The 22,501-nt window shown below is 64.2% G+C and overlaps 1 protein-coding gene across 1 annotated transcript; it reads left to right on the top strand.

Annotated features, from left to right (window-relative positions):
* Positions 1 to 1,850: 1,850 nt before the first annotated feature.
* LOC308186798 (IQ motif and SEC7 domain-containing protein 2-like) lies at positions 1,851 to 22,266 on the top strand (the record flags this gene model as incomplete). The annotated part of the gene is made up of 13 exons (XM_080608969.1): positions 1,851 to 3,328; positions 3,422 to 3,451; positions 12,107 to 12,383; positions 15,197 to 15,658; positions 16,217 to 17,091; positions 18,075 to 18,236; positions 18,337 to 18,459; positions 19,001 to 19,167; positions 19,250 to 19,389; positions 19,892 to 20,017; positions 20,118 to 20,217; positions 20,708 to 20,869; positions 22,075 to 22,266. Coding segments are annotated over exons 1-13 (3,736 nt in total), but the record flags the coding sequence as incomplete, so codon positions are not given.
* Positions 22,267 to 22,501: the final 235 nt, after the last annotated feature.

Genomic DNA, 22,501 nt, shown 5'->3' with positions numbered 1-22,501 from the left:
GGGGGATAAGGGGGGTTATGGGGGGGATAAGGGGGGTTGGGGGGGATAAGGGGGGTTATCGGGGGGTAAGGGGGGGTAAGGGGGGGGTTGGGGCGGAATAAGAGGGGGTTAGGGGGGGTTATGGGGGGTTATGGGGGGGAAAGAGGGGTTATGGGGGGGGTAAGGGGGAGTTATGGGGGGGTTATGGGGGGGTAAGGGGGTTATGGGGGGTTATGAGGGGGTTATGGGGGGGTAAGGGGGGTTGGGGGGGGATAAAGGGGGGGTTATGGGGGGGTAAGGGGGTTATGGGGGGTTATGAGGGGGTTATGGGGGGGGTAAGGGGGGTTGGGGGGGATAAAGGGGGGGTTATGGGGGGGTAAGGGGGTTATGGGGGAGTTATGAGGGGGTTATGGGGGGTTGGGGGGGATAAGGGGGGGATAAGGGGGGTTATGGGGGGGTTATAGGGGGGTTGGGGGGAATAAGAGGGGCTTGGGGGGGTTATGGGGGGGATAAGGGGGGTTATGGGGGGGTTGGAGGGGGTTGGGGGAGGTTATGGGGGGTTATGGGGGGTTTGGGGGGGCTTGGGGGGGTAATGGGGGAGTTATAAGGGGGTTGGGGGGGGAATAAGAGGGATTATGGGGGGGTAAGGGGGGGTTATGGGGGATTATTGGGGGAGTTATGGAGGGTTTGGGGGGGTTATAGGGGAGGTTGGGAGGGGACAAGGGGGGTTATGGGGGGGGTTATGGGGAGGTTTGGGGGGGGGTTGGGGGAGGTTATGGGGGTTATGGGGGGGTTGGGGGGTGTAAGGGGGGGTTTGGGGAGCGCCAAGGGGGGTTATGAGGGGGTTGGGGGGGGTTGGAGGAGGTTTTGGGGGGGTTGGGGGGGGTTAAGGGGGAGTTTGGGGGGGGACAAGGGGGGTTTGGGGAGGGTTGGGGGGGTATGAGGAGGTTTGGGGGGGTATAAGGGAGGGGTGGGGGGGTTGGGGGGGATATGGGGAGGGTTATGGGGGGTTATGGGGGGGTTGGGGGGGACAAGGGGGGGTTATGGGGGGAATAAGGGGGGTTATAGGGGGTTATGGGGGGCTATGAGGGGGTTTGGGGGGGTTATAGGGGGTTATGGGGGTTATAGGGAGGTATGAGGGGTATACGGGGGTCGGGGGCGTTATAGGGGGTTATAAGGGGGTATTGGGGGGTTATGGGGTGGGTATGAGGGGGTTTAGGGGGGGATATAGGGGGTTACGGGGGGAATTGGGGGATATAGGGGGTTATGAGGGGGTTATGGGGGGTATTGGGAGGTGTTATAGGGGGTTATGGGGGGTATTTGGGGGGGTATAGGGGGCCATGGGGGTATTAGGGGGGTTTAGGGGGGCTATAGGGGGTTATGGGGGGTATAGGGGGGTCAGGGGGGGTTATAGGGGCGGGTAGAGGGGGTTATGGGGGGGTATAGGGGGTTATAGGGGCGAGTAGAGGGGTTATAGGAGAGTTATAGGGGGGTATAGAGGGTTACGGGGGGGGTATGGGGGGCTTATGGTGTTAGGGGCGGTTATAGGGGGTTATGGGGGGTTTGGGGGGATTACGGGAGGGGTTTTAGGGGGTTATGGGGGAGTATGGGCGGTATAGGGGGGGGCATGGGGGGGTTGGGGGGGGTTATGGGGGAGTTACAGGGTGGGTAGGGGGGCTTATAGGGTGCTGTTGGGGGGTTCTGAAGGGTTATGGGGGGATTATGAGGGGTATGGGGATTATGGGGGGGTTATGGGGGTTATAAGGGGGGGGGGGGGAGAGGGTTATGGGGGAGTATGGACCAGAGACCCCTTTATTGGGGCCATACGGGCTGGGTCAGGGGTGCTGGGGGGGCTACGGACCGGGGCAGGCAGGTTGGCGGGGGTTCCTGGGCCTTATAGAGCAGGTCTGAGGGGTCTTGGGGCCATATGGGGCATGCTGAGGGGTCCCAGGGCCATATAGAACAGGTCAGGAGGGTGCTAGGGCTGTATGGGGTGTGTAAGAGGCCACAGGGCCATATAGAGCAGGTCGGGAGGGTCATAGGGCCACATGGGACACGTAGGGGGTGGTCCCAGGGCCATATAGATCAGGCCTGGGTGGGTCCCAGGACCATATGGGGCACACTGGGGGTCCCTCGGACCATATAAACCAGGTCTGGGGGGGTTCCAGGGCCATACAAACCAGCTCAGGGGTCCCGCGGCCATATAGCCTATAGGGCCCCGGTGCCAACCACCCATTTCCCCCCCACCCCAGGCGCACGCGGACCCGGAGGGGCAGTACCAGAACCACCTGGACCCCGAGGGGCCGTACCCGCCCTGCGCCGAGCCCGACCTGCCCTATCCCGACCACGACGGTCAATACCCGCCCCATACGGACCGGGACCTGCCCTACCAGGGCCACCTAGACCGCGACGGGCAGTACGGGGGCCGTATGGACCGCGACGGGCAGTACCCGGAGCATCTGGACCGCGACGGGCAATACTTGGAGCATCTGGACCGTGACGGGCAATATGGGGGGCGTACGGACCGGGACCGGCCCTACCCCACGCATTTGGACCGCGAGGGGCCATACGAGGTGTTGACGGACCGGGAGGGACCCTACAGCAGCCGCGCTGAGCACGAGCGGCCCTACCAGAGCCGTAAGGAGCGGGACCGACCCTACCAGGGCCGTACGGAGCGGGACGGGCAATACCAGCCCCATATGGACCGGGAGGCGCAGTACCAGACCCATCTGGACCGGGATGGGCAATACCAGCCGCGTACGGACCGGGATGCACCATACCAGCCCCATATGGAGCGGGAGGGAGGCGCAGTATCAACCTCGTGCGGACCGGGATGGGCAATACCAGCCCCATATGGACCGGGACGGGCAATACCAGCCCCATATGGACCGGGAGGCGCAGTACCAGACCCGTATGGACCGGGAGGCGCAGTACCACGGCTGCTTGGAGCGGGACCTCCAGTACCAGCCCCATATGGAGCGGGACGGGCACTACCAATCCCGTACGGACCGGGAGCTACCGTACGCCGGCCGTACGGACCGGGACGTCCCCTACGCGTCCCATATGGACCGGGACGGGCACTACCAGCCCCGTACGGACCGGGACGTCCCCTACGCCGCCCACATGGACCGGGAGCTGCCCTACCGCGGCCGCGAGGGGCCCTACCAGCCCCGTACGGACCGGGAGGGGCCCTTCGCCCCCCCCCTGCCCCCGGGAGCGCTGCGGCGGGGCCCCCCCCCCGCGACTGGGAGCGGGACTGGGGGGGGGTCCTGAGCCGCAGCTCCAGCCCCGGGGGGGGCGGCCACAGCACCAGCGCCAGCACCAGCCCCGCCACCACGCTGCAGCGCAAGTAAGGACCGGTGCCCCCCCCCCCTTTATATCGTGACCCCCCCCCCCCCCTTTATGCCCCTCTGCTCTCTGACCCCCCCTCTCCCCCCCCCAGGTCGGACCGGGACAGCTCGAGGACGGTGAGGTCAGTGCCGCCCCCCAAAATCCCCCCAAATCCCCCCAAAATCCCTCGCCCCCCCCCCCCACCCGATACCTGGGTTCACCCTGGGGTTGCCCCCCCCTAACCCCCCCTGGGGCTGCTCCGTGGGGTGCGGGGGGGGGGTGAATATCGCGACGGAGCTGCCCTATCGCGACGAGGCCGGCGTATCGCGATAGGGCCGACACGTCGCGACGGGCCCGTCGTGTCGCGACGCGGAGGGGGGGTTGTCACTTGGGGGGGGGGGGGGGGCACGTTGCCGGGGTGCCGGGCGCACGCGGGGCCGTTGCCACGCGACGGCGCGGGCGGCGGTGACAGCGATGACAGCGCCGGGGGAGGCGTGACAGCGGGGGGGGGCATCGCCATGGCAACCGGAGTGTTCCCCCCCCCTTGGAACTGGGAGCCCCCCCCCCCCAGGGATGTGCAATGGCGTGCAACGGTTGTGCAACGGTTGTGCAACGGTTGTGCGACGGCGTGCAGCGCTGTGCAAAGCCGGGCAACACCGTGCAAGGCTGTGCAATCGCGTGCAAGGTTGGGCAATGCAACGGTGCGCAGGGTTGTGCAATGGTGTGCAGGGTTGTGCAACGCCGTGCAATGGCGTGCAACGCGGTGCAAAGCCGTGCAACACCCTGCAAGGTTGTGCAATGGCGTGCAAGGTTCAGCAATGCAATGGTGTGCAAGGTTGTGCAATGGTGTGCAGGGTTGTGCAATGGTGTGCAAGGTTGTGCAACGCCGTGCAATGGCGTGCAACACGGTGCAAAGCCGTGCAACACCCTGCAAGGTTGTGTAATGGCGTGCAACACCGTGCAACACTGTGCAAAGCCGTGCAACACCCTGCAAGGTTGTGCAATGGCGTGCAACGCCGTGCGAAGCCGTGCAACACCCTGCAAGGTTGTGCAATGGCGTGCAACACCGTGCGAAGCCATGCGTCATCACGCATGGTTGTGCAGTGGTGTGCAAGGTTGTGCAATGGTGTGCAAGGTTGTGCAATGGTGTGCAAGGTTGTGTAAAGCCGTGCAATGGCATGCAACACGGTGCAAAGCCATGCAACACCCTGCAAGGTTGTGCAATGGCATGCAACACCGTGCGAAGCCGTGCAACACCCTGCAAGGTTGTGCAATGGCGTGCAACACGGTGCGAAGCCGTGCAACACCCTGCAAGGTTGTGCAATGGCGTGCAACACCGTGCGAAGCCGTGCAACACCCTGCAAGGTTGTGCAATGGCGTGCAACACCGTGCGAAGCCGTGCAACACCCTGCAAGGTTGTGCAATGGCGTGCAACACCGTGCGAAGCCGTGCAACACCCTGCAAGGTTGTGCAATGGCGTGCAACACCGTGCGAAGCCGTGCAACACCCTGCAAGGTTGTGCAATGGCATGCAACTCTGTGCAAAGCCGTGCAACACCCTGCAAGGCTGTGCAATGCTATGAAATGGCGTGCAACACCATGCAAAGCCGTGCAACATCACGCGTGGTTGTGCAGTGGTGTGCAAGGTTGTGCAATGGTGTGCAAGGTTGTGCTACGCCGTGCAATGGGGTGCAACACTGTGCAAAGCCGTGTAACACCCTGCAAGGTTGTGCAATGGCGTGCAACACCGTGCGAAGCCGTGCAACATCGCGCATGGTTGTGCAGTGGTGTGCAAGGTTGTGCAATGGTGTGCAAGGTTGCGCGAAGCCATGCAATGTCACGCAACTGCGTGCAACGCTGCGCGATGCTGTGCAACACCGTGTGGGGTTGTGCAATGCCGTGCAAGGCTGTGCAATGGTGCGCACCAACGCGCAAGGTTGTGCGCTATGGTGCAAGGTTGTGTAAAGTCGTGCAACGTCATGCGGTGGCATGCAACACTGCAAAGCCGTGCAAGGTTGTGCAATGCCATTCAAGGCTGCGCAGTGCAGCTGTGCAACACTGTGCAAAGTTGTGCGACGTGGTACGAGGTTGTGCAATGCTGTTAAAGGCCGTGCAACACTGTGCAAAGCTGTGCAATGGTGTGCAACGCCATGCAAGGTTGTGCAATGTCCCGCAAGGTTGTGCAAAGCCCTGCAACAGTGTGCAATGCCGTGCGGGGTTGTGCAATGGTGTGCAACACCGTGCAAGGTTGTGCGACGTGGTGCAAGGTTGTGCAATGGTGTGAAACACCGTGCAAGGTTGTGCGACGTGGTGCAAGGATGTGCAATGCCGTGCAAAGTTGTGCAATGGTGTGCAACACCATGAAAGCATATGCGATGTGGTGCAAGGTTGTGCAATGGCGTGCAACGCTGTGCAAGGTTGCGCAGCGTGGTGCAAGGATGTGCAATAACGTGCAAGGCTGTGCAATGGTGTGCAACACCGCGCAAGGTTGTGCGCTATGGTGCAAGGTTGTGCAATGCTGTTAAAGGCCATGCAAACACTGTGCAAAGCTGTGCAATGGTGTGCAACGCCATGCAAGGTTGTGCAATGTCCCGCAAGGTTGTGCAAAGCCCTGCAACAGTGTGCAATGCCGTGCGGGGTTGTGCAATGGTGTGCAACACCGTGCAAGGTTGTGCAACGTGGTGCAAGGTTGTGCAATGGTGTGAAACACCGTGCAAGGTTGCGCAGCGTGGCGCAAGGATGTGCAATAACGTGCAAGGTTGTGCAATGGTGTGAAGCCCCGTGCAAGGTTGTGCGACGTGGTGCAAGGATGTGCAATGCCATGCAAAGTTGTGCAATGGCGTGCAACACCATGCAAGCGTGTCCGATGTGGTGCAAGGTTGTGCAATGGCGTGCAACGCTGTGCAAGGTTGCGCAGCGTGGTGCAAGGATGTGCAATAACGTGCAAGGCTGTGCAATGGTGTGCAACACCATGCAAGGTTGTGCAATGTCCCGCAAGGTTGTGCAAAGCCCTGCAACAGTGTGCAATGCCGTGCGGGGTTGTGCAATGGTGTGCAACACCGTGCAAGGTTGTGCGACGTGGTGCAAGGTTGTGCAATGGTGTGCAATGCTGTGCAAGGTTGCGCAGCGTGGCGCAAGGATGTGCAATGCCGTGCAAAGTTGTGCAATGGTGTGCAACACCATGCAAGCGTGTGCGACGTGGTGCAAGGATGTGCAATGCCGTGCAAAGTTGTGCAATGGCGTGCAACAGCATGCACGCGTGTGCGATGTGGTGCAAGGTTGTGCAATGGCGTGCAACGCTGTGCAAGGTTGCGCAGCGTGGCGCAAGGATCTGCAATAACGTGCAAGGTTGTGCAATGGCGTGCAACGCCGTGCAAGCTCGTGCAAGGTTGTGCAATGGTGTGCAACGCCGTGCAAGGCTGCGTGACGAGCTGCCGGCCGTGCGTGCCCCCCCCCGCGGGCGCACGTGGGCCTCCTCGTGCCAGGGCCCCCCCGTCCCGCCCCGTGCAGGACGTCCGTGCGTCCGTCCGGCCTGTGTCCGCGCGTCCGGCCGGGGCGGGGGGGGGGACATGGGCGGGGTGGGGGCGGGGTGGGGGGGGGAAGGAAGGGCGGGGTGGGGTTGGGAGGGGGGGGGCAGGAGTTTGTGGCCCCCCCCCGAGCCAGCATGGAGGGCGAGACGTGAGTGGGGACACCGGGGGGGGGGGGGACACGGGGGGGACATGGGGGGGGGGGCATGGACCCGCCGGTGACGCCGTGGGGCAGATCCTGCCCCCCCCCCCCCCCCCGCTTCCCCTCCCTCCTCTGATCCTTTGGGATCCACCGGATCCCGCAGCCCTATGGGATCCCCTCCCCTTTATGCCCCCCCCCACCCCGTGTCCCCTTGCGTCCCCCCCCCCACCTAAACCCCAAGCCCCCCCCCTTAACCCCAAGCCCCCCCCGTGACCCCAAGCCCCCCCCGTGACCTCTGGTGACCCCTCCCCCATATCTTTTCTCTCCCTTCCCCCCCCCCTTCTATAGGGACAGCGACCCGTGTCCGTCCGTCCGTGCCCCCCCATCCCATAGGTGCTGCCCCCCCCCCCCCCCAGGGCACTATAGGTGCTATATGGACCCGATAGAGCCCCACGGGGTGCTATAGGGGCAGTGGAGGGGCCGTAAGGGGCTATAGGGGCCCCATAGAGCCCTATAAGGTGTTATAGGGGCGGTAGAGGGACCGCGAGGGGCTATATGGGCCCCAAAGAGCCCCCAGGGTGGTATAGGGCCCTTTAGTGCTCCGTGGGCCGCACAGCGTAGGGGCTCCCTGGGCGTTGTCACGTGTCTGGGTGCTATAGGGACCGACCTAGAGGGGTTACATGGACCCGGGGGACCTACAAGGGGTCCTTAAAGACCCCCAGGAACCTATAGGGGCCACGTGGATCTCCATAGACCTTTTAGGACCATATGGATCCCCTAGAGCTATAGGGGCTGTATGGGTCCCCAGTGACCATATGGACCACAGGGGCCTCGAGGGTCCCCAGAGATCCCTGGGGACCTACAGGGACCATACAGGCTCTCGGGGCTTATAGGGACCCCTTATAGATCCCTGGGGACCTATGGGGGCTGCGTGGATCCCTATAGACCTATAGGGGCTGTGTGGATCCCTATAGACCTATAGGGGCTGTGTGGGTCCTTATAGACCTATAGGGGCTGTGTGGGTCCTTACAGATCTATAGGAGTTGTGTGGGTCCTTATAGACCTACAGGGGCTGTGTGGGTCCCTATAGAGCTATAGGGGCTGTGTGAGTCCCTATAGACCTATAGGAGCTGTGTGTGGGTCCTTATAGACCTATAGGGGCTGTGTGGATCCCTATAGACCTATAGGGGCTGTGTGGATCCCTATAGACCTATAGGGGCTGTGTGGGTCCTTATAAATCTATAGGAGCTGTGTTGGCCCCTATAGACCTATAGGGGCTGTGTGGGTCCTTATAGACCTATAGGGGCTGTGTGGGTCCTTATAAATCTATAGGAGCTGTGTGGGTCCTTATAGATCTATAGGGGCTGTGTGGGTCCCTATAGGCCTATAGGGGCCGTGTGGGTCCCTATAGACCTGCAGGTACCCTATAGGGGCCCTATAGGGGACCTGACGGGTCCCCAGGGACCCACAGGGGCCGCCCAAGCTCCCAGGGGGCCCTATAGGACCCCTTACGGCCCCGCAGGGCCCTATAGGAGGCCCCTGGGGACACCCCCCCCCTACCATTTGGGGGGGGGGGGGGCTGTTTGGGGGCGGTTTCCATGGCGACGCCTCCTCCGGGCTATTTTTGGGGGGGGGGCGGTGACGCGGGAGGGGGCGGGGCTCCAGCCGGGGACCCCCCCTCCCCCCCCCCGGCACCCCGCCGGCCCCGCCCCCCCGTCTCCATGGCGACCGCCACCCCGCGGGGCGGGGAGGGAGGGGACGGGGGGGGGGCGCCCCGCGCATGCGCCCCAGCTCCCCGTGCCCCCCCCCCCCATAACAGGGGACCCCCCTCGATATGGGGGGGGGGGGGGGGCAGCGATTTCCAACCCCCCCCAATTGAAAGCGGCTTGCGCCCCCCCCAAAAGCACCCCCCCCTTTGTGCCCCCCCCTTTTTCCCCCCCTTTTTCCCCCCCCTTTTTCCCCCCCCTTTTCCCCCCCCTCTTTTCCCCCCCCCTTTTCACCCCCCCTTTTTACCCCCCTCCTTTCGTGCCCCCCCCCTTGTGCCCTCCCCTTTTGCCCCCCCCCCCTTTTTATGCCGCCCCCCCCCTTTATTTTTATGCCCCCCCCCCCGCCGCCGGCTCCTCCCCCCCCCCCCCCCCCCGCCGCCAGCCGGGCCGGGTGCGGCGGGAGGAGAGCTGGGACCCCCACCCCCCCCCCAAAAAAATAATCCCCCCCCCACCCCAAAAAAATTAAAATCCCCCCCCCCCACAAAAAATAATAAATGTGGTGCCTGCAATGCACCGCCGACCGGCGGCGGGGGCCGCTCCGGCAGCGCCTGCTGCACGGGTGAGTCGGGGCCCCCCCCGCGCCCCCCCCCTCCTAAATCCTCACGACCCCCCCCCCGAAATCCTTAAGACCCCCCCCAAATCCTTAAGACCCCCCCCAATCCCTCACGACCCCCCCAAATCCTCACGACCCCCCCAATCTCCTCCCCCCCCCCCTCCCCTGCATCCCCCAACCCCCCCCCCGGTTTATTTGCCCCCCCCCCCTCCAAATTCCCCCCCCCAATTTCCTCCCCCCCCAATTTCCTCCCCCCCCACTTTCCTCCCCCCCCCACTTTCCTCCCCCCCCAATTTCCTCCCCCCCAATTTCCTCCCCCCCAACTCCCCCCCCCAACTTCTCCCCCCCCCCAAATTTCTCCCCCCCCCCCCCCCCCAGTTTTCCCCCGGGGGGGCCTGGCCTTCACCCCCCCCCCCCCCTCCTCGCACGTCTGGGCCTGGGGGGAACGAATCGGGGCGGGGGGGGGGCGCGGGGGGGGCTGCTTGTGGCCGTGTGTCCCCTCCCCGTGTCCCTGTGGCCCCATGGCTGTGACCCCCCCCCCCCGTGGCTGTGTGTCCCCCCCCCCCACCCCCATGTCCGTCTGTCCCCATGGCTGCGTCCCCGCGTCCATGTTCCCATGGCGGTGTCCCCCTGTCCGTGTGTCCCCCTGTCCGTGTGTCCCCCTGTCCCCACATCCCCGTCCGTGTGTCCCCCTGTCCCCATGCCCACGTGTCCTCCTGTCCGTGTGTCCCCCCATGTCCCCATGCCCCCACGTCTGTGTCCCCGTGTCTGTGTCCTTATATCCCCATGTCCCCACGTCCCCATATCCCCATGTCCATGTCCCCACGTCCTCATGTCCCCATGTCCCCATGTCCATGTGTCCCCATATCCCCACGTCCCCATATCCCCATGTCCCCATGCCCGACTGTCCCCATGCCCATGTGTCCCCATGTCCATGTGTCCCCACATCCCAATGTCCCCATGTCCATGTGTCCCCATATCCCCATGTCCCCACGTCCATGTCCCCATGTCCATGTGTCCCCACACCCAACTGTCCCCGTGTCCCCATGTCCCCATGTCCCCACATCTCCATGTCCCCATGTCCCCGTATCCCCACATCCGTGTGTCCCCATATCCCCGTGTCCCCATGCCCAACTGTCCCCATATCCCCCTGTCCCCATGTCCCCACATCCCCATGTCCGTGTGTCCCCATGTCTGTGTCCCCATGCCCACATGTCTCCATGTCCCCGTGTCCCCATGTCCCCATGTCCCCATGTCCCCATATCCCCATGTCCCCACGCCCAACTGTCCCCATGCCGTGTCCCCATGTCCCCACATCTCCATGTCCGTGTGTCCCCATATCCCCATGCCCACGTGTCCCCATGTCCCCATGTCCCCGTGTCCCCATGTCCCCGTGTCCCCATATCCCCATGTCCCCATGTCCCCATGTCCCCATGTCCCCATGTCCCCACATCCCCACATCCCCGTGTCCCCATGTCCCCACATCCCCATGTCCCCGTGTCCCCATGTCCCCATGTCCCCGTGTCCCCATGTCCCCGTGTCCCCATATCCCCATATCCCCATGTCCCCATGTCCCCATGTCCCCATGTCCCCATGTCCCCACATCCCCACATCCCCGTGTCCCCATGTCCCCACATCCCCATGTCCCCGTGTCCCCATGTCCCCATGTCCACGTGTCCCCATGTCCCCATGTCCACGTGTCCCCATGTCCCCATATCCCCATGTCCATGTGTCCCCATATCCCCATGTTCCCATGTCCCCATATCCCCATGCCCACATGTCCCCATATCCCCGTGACCACGTGTCCCCATATCCCCATGTCCCCCTGTCCCCCTGTCCCCCTGTCCCCATGTCCCCATGTCCCCATGTCCCCATGTCCCCATGTCCCCACGTCCCCATATCCCCACATCCCCATGTCCCCACATCTCCATGTCCCCATGTCCCCACACCCCATATCCCCATGTCCCCATGTCCCCATATCCCCATGTCCCCATGTCCCCATGTCCCCATGTCCCCACATCCCCATGTCCCCACGTCCCCCTGTCCCCCTGTCCCCCTGTCCCCATGTCCCCATGTCCCCATGTCCCCATGTCCCCATGTCCCCATGTCCCCATATCCCCATGTCCCCATGTCCCCATGTCCCCATGTCCCCATGTCCCCATGTCCCCATGTCCCCACGTCCCCATGTCCCCATGTCCCCATGTCCCCATGTCCCCGTGTCCCCATGTCCCCGTGTCCCCATGTCCCCATGTCCCCATGTCCCCGTGTCCCCATGTCCCCGTGTCCCCATATCCCCATGTCCCCAAGTCCCCATGTCCCCATGTCCCCGTGTCCCCATGTCCCCGTGTCCCCATGTCCCCGTGTCCCCATGTCCCCATGTCCATATGTCCCCATATCCCCATGCCCCCGTGTCCCCATATCCCCGTGACCACGTGTCCCCATATCCCCGTGTCCCCATGTCCCCATGTCCATATGTCCCCATATCCCCCTGTCCCCCTGTCCCCATATCCCCATGTCCACGTGTCCCCATGTCCCCATGTCCCCATGTCCATATGTCCCCATATCCCCATGTCCATGTGTCCCCATGTCCCCGTGTCCCCATGTCCCCATGTCCCCATGTCCCCATGTCCCCGTGTCCCCACAGCCCCTATAGGGCTGCCCCAAGGCACCTTCGGGGTAGTGTTGGGGCACTTTGGGGGGGGAGGATCCTGGGGAAGTTTCGGGTATGGGGGCGTCGGGGACGTTTGGGTGTCGGGGTGGGGGACTCGGGGGGGTCCCTGCGGGGGGGTGACCCCAGGATGTCCCCGCAGCGTGGACGGCGAGGCGCCGGGCAGCGAGGGCGGGGGGCCGCTCCCCGACAGCCCCGGGCGGCCCCCCCCGTACCGCGGCCTGCCCCAACCGGCCCCCCAAGGACCTGGGGGGGTCGGGGGGGGGCCCGGGGGGGGCTCCCCGGGTTTGGCCTGGTCCCGGCTGCCCCCCCAGCCCGCCAGCGTGGCCCTGCGCAAGCAGGAGGAGGAGGAGGAGAGCAAGAGGCCGAAGGCTCTGAGCGACAGCTACGAGCTCTCCACCGACCTGCAGGACAAGAAGGTACCGGGGGCACCCCCCCAATCCCACGGGGGGGTCACCGGGCCCGTGCGGGGGTCACCGGCCCCACATGGTGGTCACCAGCCGTGTTTGGTGGTCACCAGCCGTATGGGATGGTCACCAGCCCTGTACGATGGTCCCCGTCCCCATATGGTGGTCACTGTCCCCATACGGTGGTCCCCAGCCCCGTATGATGGTCCCCAACCCCGTATTATGGCCCCCAAACCCATGTGGTGGTCCCCAGCCCCATATTATGGTCCCAAGCCCCATGTGGTGGTCCCTGTCCCCATATGGTAGTCCTCAGCCCCATATGGTGGTCCCCAGCCCCGTATGATGGTCACCAGCCCCATGTGGTGGTCCCCAGCCCCATATAATGGTCAGTAGTCCCATGTGGTGGTCCCCAGCCCCATATGATGGTCCCTGTCCCCATGAAGTGGTCCCCAACCCCATATGATGGTCCCCAGCCCCGTATCATGGTCCCTAGCCCCGTAAGGTGGTCCCCAAACCCATGTGGTGGTCCCCAGCCCCATACATTGGTCACTGGCCCCATATGGTGGTCCCCGTCTCCATATGGTAGTCCCCAGCCCCACGTGGTCTGCCTCCCCTTGTCCGTGGCCCCATTCCCGTGTCCCTCTCCCCAAACCCATGACCCCATCCATGACCCCATGTCCCCATCCATCTCCCCGTCCATGTCCCCATCCGCGCCCTCACCCCAATCTCCCCCTACATGACCCCATCTCTCTCTCCACGCCCCCATCCCCGTCTCCCTGACCCCATCTCCCCCTCCATGGCCCCATCTCCCCCTCCGTGATCTTTTCTCCCCAACCACGACCCCATATCCCCAACCACGACCCCATATCCCCAACCACGACCCCATATACCCAACCATGACCCCATATACCCAACCACAATCCCATACCCCCGTCTCCTCCTCCCCATCTCGCCCACTACCCCGTATTCCCCCCAACCACGACCCCATATCCCCAACCACGACCCCATATCCCCAACCACGACCCCATATCCCCAACCACGACCCCATATCCCCAACCACGACCCCATACCCCCATCTCCTCCTCCCCATCTCCTCCTCCCCATCTCTCCCATGACCCCATATCCTCTTCCATGACCCCATATATCCAACCACGACCCTATACCCCTTCCACAACCCCATACCCCCTTCCATGATCCCATACCTCCTTCCATGACCCCATATACCCAACCACAACCCCATATCCCCTTTCATGACCACATCCCCATCTCCCCAACCCCATCTCCTCCTCCATGACCCCATCTCCCCAACCATGACCCCATGTACCCTTCCACGCCCCCATATCCCCTTCCATGCCTCCATATCCCCATATCCCCAACCACAACCCCATATCCCCAACCACAACCCCATATCCCCAACCACAACCCCATATACCCAACCATGACCCCATATACCCAACCACAATCCCATACCCCCATCTCCTCCTCCCCATCTCGCCCACTACCCCGTATTCCCCCCAACCACGACCCCATATCCCCAACCACGACCCCATATCCCCAACCACGACCCCATATCCCCAACCACGACCCCATATCCCGTTCCATGCCCCCATATACCCAACCACAACCCCATACCCCCATCTCCTCCTTCCCATCTCTCCCATGACCCCATATCCTCTTCCATGACCCCATATATCCAACCACGACCCCATACCCCTTCCACAACCCCATACCCCCTTCCATGATCCCATACCTCCTTCCATGACCCCATATACCCAACCACAACCCCATATCCCCTTTCATGACCACATCCCCATCTCCTCCTCCATGACCCCATCTCCCCAACCATGACCCCATGTACCCTTCCACGCCCCCATATCCCCTTCCATGCCCCCATATCCCCATCTCCCCCACAACCCCATATCCCCGACCACAACCCCATATACCCAACCATGACCCCATATACCCAACCACAATCCCATACCCCCATCTCCTCCTCCCCATCTCGCCCACTACCCCGTATTCCCCCCAACCACGACCCCATATACCCAACCACGACCCCATATACCCAACCACGACCCCATATACCCAACCATGACCCCATATCCCCGTCTCCTCCTCTCCATATCCCCAACCACGACCCCATATCCCCAACCACGACCCCATATCCCCAACCACGACCCCATATCCCCAACCACGACCCCATATCCCCATCTCCTCCTCCCCATATCCCCAACCACGACCCCATATCCCCAACCACGACCCCATATCCCCAACCACGACCCCATATCCCCAACCACGACCCCATATCCCCAACCACGACCCCATATCCCCAACCATGACCCCATATCCCCAACCATGACCCCATATCCCCAACCACAACCCCATATCCACATCTCCTCCTCCCCGTCTCCTCCTCCCCATCTCCCCCACGACCCCATATCCCCAACCACGACCCCATATCCCCAACCACGACCCCATATCCCCATCTCCTCCTCCCCATCTCCCCCACGACCCCATATCCCCAACCACGACCCCATATCCCCAACCACGACCCCATATCCCCAACCACGACCCCATATCCCCAACCACGACCCCATATCCCCAACCACGACCCCATATCCCCAACCACGACCCCATATCCCCAACCACGACCCCATATCCCCAACCACGACCCCATATCCCCAACCACGACCCCATATCCCCTTCCACGCCCCCCATATCCCCTCCACTCCCCCATCCCCGTCTCCACAACCCCGTAACCCCCCCCAAACCCCCCCTTTACCCCCCCCAAAACCCCATAACCCCCCCCCCCATAAACCCCGCAGGTGGAGATGCTGGAGCGCAAGTACGGGGGCTACTTCCGCACGCGCCGCGCCGCCCGCACCATCCAGGCCGCCTTCCGCCGCTACCGCATGGCCCAGAAGTTCGAGCGGCTGCGCAGCGAGGGGGGGCGCGCGCGCCGCCTGGCCCTCCCCGGCCTCCGCCTCCAGTTCTCCTTCGAGGAGTACGACCGCGGCCCCCCCGCCCCCGGCCCCCCCGGGCCCCCCCCGCCCCCCCCGCCCTATTTCCAAGGCAAACCCGCCTCGCTGGACGAGGGGGTGCTGGGGGGGCCGCGCCGGGCGCCCCGCTACGGGGGGTCTTGTAGGGCCGGCTTGGATGGGGGGGGAGGCCCCCCCGAAGCAGGGGGGGGCGGGGGGGGTGGAGGAAGCCCCCCGCCCCGGCAGCTCTCGGCCTCCGCTGATTTTGGCCCCGGGGGGGCGGACCTGGAGGAGGCGTTCGCGCAGCAGGTAGGGGGGGCCTGGGGGGCTGGGGGGGGGGTCATGGGGGGCATGGGGGGGTCATGGGGGGCATGGGGGGGTCATGAGGGTTATAGGGCCATGGGGGACATAGGGAGATCATGGGAGGTCATTGGGTCATGGTGGCCATGGGGGTCATAGGGTCATGGGGGGCATGGGGGGGTCATGGGGGTCATAGGGATATGGGTCATCATGGCGGGTCATGAGGGTCATGGGGACATAGGGGTCATGGGGGGTTATAGGGCCATGGGGGCCATGGGGCCATGGGGGGGTCAAAGGGACATGGAGGTCATGTGGGGTCACGGGGACTTGGGGGCCACCTGGGGGGTCACAGGGCCACCAGAGTTCATGGGGGGGTCACTGGGGGTCTTAGGGTCACGGGGTGACTTGGGGGGGGCACAGGGCCCTGAGGTTCATGGGGGCCACAGGTGACCCTGGTGGGGGGGCTGGCAGTCAGAGGGGTCCCGGGGGACAGAGGGGTCCCGGGGGGGGTCCCAGGGGTGCCAACGCAGGCGGGGGGCTGACGCTGGGGGGGCTCCATCCCCGCAGGTGAAGTCCTTGGCCGCCTCCATCGACGAGGCCCTGGGGGGGGGCCGGGGGGGCCCCCCGGGGGCGCCAGCCCCCCCTGCGGCCGACAGCGCCGCCACTTCTGCCAGCGACGTCACCCTCTACCTGGACGAGGGGCTCCCCGGCTCCCCCCGCTCCCCCGAGCGCCCCCCCAGCCCCGAGCCCCCCCCGGAAAGCGGGGGGGGCCCCCCACCGCCCCCCGCCCCACCTCCGCCTCCCCCCTCCTCTAACCCCCCCGGGCCATCCGAGCGCTGGGTGGGGGGTGGGCCTGAGGAACCCCCTCGCCGTGGCCCCCCCTGTTTAGAGTGCCGGGGCCGGGGTGGTGGTGGGGGGGGGCACGGGGGGGGGCACCCCCCTTTGCTGACCGTGGAGCCCCCCAGCGACAGCTCGGCCGACCTCAGCGACCGCTCCGACCGCGGCTCCATCAACCGGGGGGGTCCTTACGAGCCCGAAGGCTCCGGGGGGGGCACCTTGCCCCGTGCCGGACCCCCCCACCGCTGCTTCCACCCCGAAGCCCCCCCCGCTGCCCCCCCCACTGCTCCCCCCCCGCCACCCCCCCCACCCCCCCCTGCCGCCGAGGAGGGTTCAGAGGGGGACAACGAGAGCTTGGGGAGCAGCTCCAACTCCAACGAGACCCTCAACTGCTCCTCGGGTTCCTCATCCCATGACAGCTTGCGGCGGCCCCCCCCGCCACCCCCCCCACCCCCCGCAGCCCCCCCGCAACCCCCCGGTCCCGCCGGCCCCCCCGGCAAAGCCACGTACCAGCGGGAGCCGCGGCAGAGCTGGGACTCGCCGGCGCTCAACAACGACGTGGTGCAGCGGCGGCAGTACCGCATCGGCCTCAACCTCTTCAACAAGTGAGGGGGGAGCTGGGAAATTGGGGGGGGTCGGTGGGGGGGGGGGGTTGGCGGCCCCATGTTGCAGATGGGCTGGGCTCTGGTGGCCCTATAGGGGAGTTAAGTGGCGTTCTTGGTGGCCCTGTGGTGGGGGACAGGGTAGTGTTCTTGGTGGTTGTATGGTGGAGATGAAGATGTTCTAGGTGGTCCTACAGAAGGACGCGGTGGTGTTCTAGGTGACCCTGTGTTAAAGACACGGTCATGTTCTTGGTGACCCTACAGCAGGGATGAAATGATGTTCTTGGTGGTCTTTTAACGAAGACAAGGTGACGTTCTAGGTGACCTTATAGAAGGACATGGCGGTGTTCTGGGTGACTCTATAGTAAAGACATAATGACGTTCTTGATGGCCCCATATTAAAGACGTGGTTTTGCTCTTTGTGACCCTACAGCAGGGTCACGGCGGCGTTCTTTGTGACTCTATTGTAAAGATGAGGTGATGTTCTAAGTGGTCCTACGGACAGACATGGTGGGGTTCTCGGTGGCCCTATAGCAAGGACAGTGTTGTTCTAGGTGGTTCTCTAGTAAAGACACGGTGATGTTCTAGATGGTGCTATAGAAGGACATGCTGATGTTCTATATGGTGCAATGGAAGGACATGGTCATGTTCTAGGTGGTCCTATAGGGAAGATAGGTTGCCATCCTAGACTAGCCTCCAGCCAAAACAAAGTGACATTTTTGGTGGCTCCATAGCCATGGCAAAGTGAGGTCTAGGGGACCTGACAGCCAGGACAAGGTGACAATCTAGGTGGCCCTGTGGCCAGGAGAAGGTGACGTTCTAGGTGACTCTGTAGCCAGAAGTCGATGTTCTAGGTGATCTTCTTGCCAGGACAAAGTGACGCCCCGCAGAGGGCACGGTGTCACCCCAGGCGTCCCCAGGGTGGGTCTGGGCGGCTCAGGAACCCCACAGCAGTTGGGGTGACCCCGCGCCCGCCTCCTTCACAGGAAGCCGGAGAAGGGGATCCAGTACCTGATCGAGAGGGGCTTCCTCTCGGACACCCCGGTGGGGGTGGCCCACTTCATCCTGGAGAGGAAGGGGCTGAGCCGGCAGATGATCGGCGAGTTCCTCGGCAACCGCCAGAAGCAGTTCAACCGCGACGTCCTCGAGTAAGCTGGGGACGCACCGGAACGTGAGGGGGGGGACATGCCAGGACCAGGGGTGTCCTCAGGACCGAGGCCACCTCCGGGCTGTGGGGTTCTCCCGCAGCTGTGTGGTGGACGAGATGGACTTCTCCGGGATGGAGCTGGACGAGGCCCTGCGCAAGTTCCAGTCCCACATCCGGGTGCAGGGGGAGGCCCAGAAGGTCGAGCGCTTGATCGAGGCCTTCAGGTAAGGGATGATGGGGTGATGTTCTAGGTGGCCCTATGGATCAAGAGGGGGATCTTATGGGTGGTGGCCCTCATGGGACCAGGTGATGTTCTAGGTGACCCTACAGATCAAGAGGGGGATCTTAGGTGTGGTGGCCCGTGTTTCATGGGGTGATCTTCTAGATGATCCTAAAGATCCACAGGCAGATATTAGGGGTGGTGGCCTTCATGGGACTGGGTGATGTTCTAGGTGACCCTACGGACCAAGTCGGGGAGACATTAGGGGTGGTGGCCTTCATGGGACTGGGTAACAGTCTAGGTGACCCTATAGACCAAGAGGGGAGACATTAGGGTTAGTGCTCTGCATGCAATGGGGAGATGTTCTAGGTGACCCTTTGGACTGGGAAGACTTTAGAAGTGGTACCCCCACACACAAGGGGGCCTGGACCATACTGGGACCATTGTGGGGTGCAGAAGCCCCCTTGCCCAGGCTGTCCCGGCCATGTGGGGGTGGCCGTGGGGCACCCTGACCCCATGGGCCGTGGGGATTGTCCGCCCCACAGCCAGCGCTACTGCGTGTGTAACGCGCCCCTGCTGCGCCAGTTCCGCAACCCGGACACCATCTTCATCCTGGCCTTCGCCATCATCCTCCTCAACACCGACATGTACAGCCCCAGCGTCAAGGCCGAGCGCAAGATGAAGCTGGAGGACTTCATCAAGAACCTCCGAGGTGAGGATCGTGGTCCTGCCCCTCCCCGCCCCTCCCCTGCTTGGGACCGCGGGTTCTAGAGCGGGGGCCGGGTGTCGCGCAGGGGTGGACAACGGGGAGGACATCCCCCGGGACATGCTGGTGGGCATCTACCAGCGCATCCAGAGCCGGGAGCTGCGTACCAACGACGACCACGTCTCCCAGGTCCAGGCCGTCGAGCGCATGATCGTCGGCAAGAAGCCGGTGGGTCCGCCCGAGGGATGGGACGGGTTCTAGGTGACACAAGGGGGGATGTTGTAGTTGACCAACGGGGGATGTTCTAGTTGACTGCATGGAGGGACCTTCTAGGTGACCCTATGTGGGACATTCTAGGTGTCCCAGGGCGGGGGGAGAGGGCGGCATTCTAGGTGACCCTGTGAAGGATGTTCTAGGTGACTGTATGGGGGATGTTCTAGGTGACTAACGGGAGATGCTGTAGGTGACCCTGTGAGTGACGTTCTAGGTGATCCTACAGGGAACGCTCTACATGACCAATGAGGAACGTTCTAGGTGACCCTACATGGATGTTCTAGGTGACCCTATGAGACTGTTCTAGGTGACCCTATGGGGAACACCCTAGGTGACCCCATGGATGGGACAGACCAATGTCAAGGATGCCATCATCATCAAGGGGCGGGCCCAGGAAGCGTGGGGGTGTGTCCTGCTGAGGCCCCGCCCCCGGCACTGACCCCGCCCCCACCCCCAGGTGCTGTCCCTGCCCCACCGGCGCCTGGTGTGCTGCTGCCAGCTCTACGAGGTCCCCGACCCCAACCGGCCTCAGCGCCTGGGGCTGCACCAGCGTGAGGTCTTCCTCTTCAACGACCTGCTGGTGGTGAGCCGGGTGCCCTGGAGAGCCGGGGGTGTCCCTGGGGTGGGGACACCCATGGGGTGACCCAGACGCTTGGGTCCCCGCTGACCCGGTGCCCTGGCAGGTGACGAAGATCTTCCAGAAGAAGAAGATCCTGGTGACCTACAGCTTCCGCCAGAGCTTCCCCCTCGTTGAGATGCACATGCAGCTCTTCCAGAACGCCTGTGAGCCCCACGGCGCCCCACGGGAGGGTCCCCTGCCCCACGGCACCCCCATGGGATGCCCCCCTGCCCCTGAATCCCACGGGGTCCGCCACCGGAAGTCCCTCTGCCCCACGGGGCTCACCATGGGATGGTCATTGTTGTCCCCCATGGGATGTCCCACGGTGTCCCCAGTAGGATGTCCGACGGTGTCCCCGGTGGGCTGCCCCTCTGCCCCGTGGTGTCCCCCCGGAGGACGTCCCATGGTGTCCCCCCAGAGGACGTCCCATGGTGTCCCCATTAGGATGATCCTCGGCCCCATGGGACGTCCCACGGTGGCCCCAGTAGGATGTCCCATGGTGTCCCCCGTGTGACGTCCCATGACGTCCCCCATGGGCCGTTCCCCTGCCCCACAGCATTTCCCACGGGACATCCCATCCCCTGGCCCCTGTTCTCCCCTGAGCCCCGTGCCCCCTGACCCCGTGCCCTCTGCCCCTGTGCCCTCTGACCCCAGATTACCAGTTTGGGATCAAGCTGCTGTCGGCGGCGCCGGGCGGGGAGCGGAAGGTGCTGATCGTCTTCAACGCGCCGAGCCCCCAGGACCGGCTGCGCTTCGCCAGCGACCTGCGCGAGTCCGTGGCGGAGGTGCAGGAGATGGAGAAGTACCGCGTGGAGGGTGAGCGGGGACTGGGAGCACTGGGAGCACTGGGAATGGCACTGGGAGCACTGGGACAGGCACTGGGAGCACTGGGAATGGCACGGGGAGCACTAGGATGGGCATTAGGGGCACTGGGAGCACTGGGATGGGCACTGGGAGCACTGGGAATGGCACTGGGAGCACTGGGATGGGCATTAGGGGCACTGGGAGCACTGGGATGGGCACTGGGAGCACTGGGAATGGCACTGGGAGCACTGGGATGGGCATTAGGGGCACTGGGAGCACTGGGATGGGCACTGAGATGGGCACTGGGGTCCCTCCATGAGTCCATGGTCAAGTGTAGGAGATGGAGGAGTACCGGGTGGAGAGTGAGGGGGAACTGGGAGAACTGGGAGAGGCACTGGGGATGCTTGGATGGGGACTGGGAGCACTGGGATGGGGAGTGGGAGCTCTGGAGGTTTTGCGATGAGCACTGGGGATACTGGGATAGGCACTGGGATGGTCTTGGGGGGCAGTTGGATTGGGAATGGAAGTGCTTGGATGGGGACTGGGAGCACTGGTAGCACTGGGATGGGTACTGGGAGCATTGGGAAAACCTAGATGAGCACTGGGATGGTCTCTGGGTGCAATTGGATGGGGGATGGGGGCACTGGGAGCACTGGGATGGGCACTGGGAGCACTGGGAGTGATTGGATAGGCACTGGGATGGTTCCTGGGAGCGATTGGACGGGGAATGGGGGCACTGGGGGCACTGGGATGGGCACTGGGAGCACTTGAATGGGCACTGGGGCAGTCCTGGGAGCACTGGGCTGGGGAACGAGGATACTGGGATGGTACTGGGAGCACTGGAAACACTTGAATGGGCACTGGTATGATCCCTGGAGGCAATGGGATAGGGAATGGAGGCAATTGGATGGGGAGCGTAGGTACTGGGAGCACTGGGATGGTCACTGGAAGCACCGGGACTGGGACTGGGAGCACCGGGGCTGGTACTGGGAGCACCGGGGCTGGTACTGGGAGCACTGGGATGGCTGGGGAGGGTACTGGGAGCACTGGAACGGTTGCGGGGGGTGCACTGTGGACACTTGGCTGGGGATCAGCATGCACTGGGATGCTCTGGGGGCGCTGGGAGGTACCGGGGGGGCACTGGGAGGTACTGGGGGGCACTGGGAGGTACCGGGGGGGCACTGGGGTGACCGGTGCCGCCCCCCCCCCCCCCCCAGCCGAGCTGGAGAAGCAGAAGGGGGTGTCGGGGGCGCGGGGCGGGGGCCCCCCCCGCGAGGCGCTCAACGGGCTGAGCCGCAGCAGCCTGGAGGAGGCCTTCGGGCCGGGCGAGGGGCTCAAGCGCAGCGCCCTGAGCAGCTCCCTGCGGGACCTCTCCGACGGGGGTGAGCTGGGGGGGGGTCACCGGGGGGGTTGGGGTCACGGGGGGGGGGAACGGGGTCACCGGGGGGGTTGGGGTCACCGGGGGGGGGGGTTAGGGTCACCTGGGGGGTTTGGGGTCACCGGGGGGGGGGACGGGGTCACCGGGGGGTTTGGGGTCACCGGGGGGCGGGGGATGGGGTCACCGGGGGGGTTTGGGGTCACCGGGGGGGGGGACGGGGTCACCTGGGGGGGGGGACGGGGTCACCTGGGGGGTTTGGGGTCACT

This window comes from Anser brachyrhynchus (genome assembly GCF_964034855.1).
Source record: "Anser brachyrhynchus genome assembly, contig: SCAFFOLD_619, whole genome shotgun sequence".
NCBI lineage: Eukaryota > Metazoa > Chordata > Aves > Anseriformes > Anatidae > Anser > Anser brachyrhynchus.
Note: the sequence above shows the minus strand (reverse complement) of the source record. Positions and strands in the feature narration are given on the sequence as shown.